Raw genomic sequence first — 2289 nt, 5'->3', positions numbered from 1 at the left:
TAAAACTTATTCAACATATTCCACTCACTCCACTGGGTTAATAATTGATATCACGATTACTTTGAAAACATCAATTTATTGGAGAAAAAACATTTGAACAGTATGTTTTTAACAGTTGATTACCCCGAACTTTAAGTATAATTCAACTTAAAAAAAAAAAAAGTAATAATAAAAAAATATCGCTTTATTTCGATTACGTTGTTTTCGTAATCGTTGCAAGCCATAATCGTAATCGCGATTTAAAATACGATTAATTGAGCAGCCCTACTCCACAGTGCTGAGCAGGAGTTACCAGTAGAGACTTCAAATCCTCCCTCTTGAGTTTTAAAGCTGTGATTTTCCAGTCATAATCTCACTCCTCTAAACAATCACTGTGCTGCTGCCCTGATCATAAGAAGCGCTTGTATTTGACTTTCCCCAAACACTACCATACTGAGCCTCTCTGGCCAGAACTGCCTCCTAATGAGAGGTGCGGCTTTCCTCCGCAGGCGCCACCACAGCGACCATCACACCCAGCCGGGCTGCCAGCGCCACTGTGTGGAAGAGAACCTGGAGCGCAGGAACCACTACTTGGACCTGGCAGGCATCGAAAACTACACATCCCGCTTTGGAGCCGGTGAGTGGACCGAGGCCAGGGGTTTAAACCGAGGAGGGGGGGGGGGGACAAACAGAGTACCGTAGGCCTTTGAAGATTCATCCAGAGGTCCCTCATTACTGCGGCACCTGCTTGAAGCCATTAGACTGAACTACTGCGCTCCTCTCCAGTACAAACATCTGGGAGCAGGCAGGCACAATGCATCAAGTGTTCAAGGGTAAAGAACGGGCTGTTGGGACGGGAAATATTAGGCGTAATAAGCAGCAGGCTTGATCTGAGGGTCAGTGATGACATGTGATTATTTTAATGTTGCTCCTGGTACGAAAGTGCTAACAGAAACCTGCTCCCTGTCACTTTGAGTCAGAGTCCTATCATGGAGCTTTTTACTAAATCTTTATTGGGCACAGTCATTTGCATATAATGGGTTATTTTTATTCACTTGTTTCCCAGGGTTTTTAGGGCACATGTTGAGAAGCCCCGTGGAAGAATTGTTGTTCCTCTGCAACCTTGAAGTGTACATTGTTTTACTTTATTCAATTTCACATGTTTTATTGCACACTGTCTTTTTTCTTTTGCTATATTAAATAAATTGTAGGTTACATTGTTGGAGGAGCCTTCGACTTATGATTTCCATCGCCAAAACTACGCCCCACAACTATTTCGTTTCACTGTATCCAACATTTTTAAGGGTTACAGCAAAAAGAGAAACTTTTTAAATACCTACTTCTGTGATGGTTTGGTTTTAATTGGAATAACTTCGCCGGGATTTTCCGACCCCAACAAAATGACTGGATTTTGCGGGGGTCACAGCGATGAAACTTTACTAAGACCTTTAAAAGCAACATCCTTTAAAAAAACAAAAGCCACATTTTGCCTCACATACAGAACATTCTAATACATTTTGCCCAGAAACCAAACACTGATGCACCATTATGTCTATGGCACTGCTTTATTTGATGTATTAGTGCTGTCAATACAGTAGATTAAATCAATGCCATCGGCTTAATCACAATAATAATCATGATTTATCACAGTTTAACGCGTACAAAATACACATAGTATGGTGTTGTAATAAAGAAATGCCTGAAAAACGTTATTATAACATGATATCTGAATTATTGGCATCAAGTCCGATCATTTGGCGCCCTTAGCTAAAGCACCAACAATGCTGCTGTCACGGAGAGCATCTGGCACCCCCCTCTGTGTGCGATACATTTTTTCTTTTAACATGTTAAAGTTCCCAGATTAATTGCGAGTGTTACCGTTGACACCCCTAGTTTTTTTTTAATTGTTGGAGGAGCCTGGAACATGTGTGGATGAGTCTTTCAATATTTGAATCATGATTCTGCTTTTCTCAGTTTAAATAAAATACTTTTTCCCTCCAGCCCCCACCACCACCACCACAGAGCCAGCGAAGGCCGAGCCTCAGACGCGTCCATCCAACCAGACTCGCTCCCGCTCTCACGAGCCAGAGAACGGCCACCCCCACCCCCCCCACCGCCGCCTGCACCCCGCCGTGGACACCGTGTCTCCGGAGAGCCTCCACCCCTCCGCTCGTACGCGAGTTCAGGACTCGGGGAAACATGCCATCCGCTCTCCTAAAACCCACAGCAGCCGGACGCCCCCCGCGCAGATCAGCAGCAGGGTGATGAGAAGCCGAGGCGCCCCCCCTCCCACGGTCCTCCCCAGTCAAA

The 2289-nt window shown here is 44.7% G+C and overlaps 1 protein-coding gene across 1 annotated transcript; it reads left to right on the top strand.

Moving 5' to 3' along the window:
• Positions 1 to 462: 462 nt before the first annotated feature.
• LOC104947767 (protein naked cuticle homolog 1-like) lies at positions 463 to 2283 on the top strand (the record flags this gene model as incomplete). Its single annotated transcript, XM_010773858.1, has 2 exons — positions 463 to 616; positions 1981 to 2283. Coding segments are annotated over exons 1-2 (457 nt in total), but the record flags the coding sequence as incomplete, so codon positions are not given.
• Between the last annotated feature and the right edge of the window lie 6 nt (positions 2284 to 2289).

Source organism: Notothenia coriiceps, unplaced genomic scaffold (assembly GCF_000735185.1).
Source record: "Notothenia coriiceps isolate Sejong01 unplaced genomic scaffold, NC01 NC01_scaffold00013004, whole genome shotgun sequence".
NCBI lineage: Eukaryota > Metazoa > Chordata > Actinopteri > Perciformes > Nototheniidae > Notothenia > Notothenia coriiceps.
This window is presented reverse-complemented; position numbering and strand designations above follow the sequence as displayed.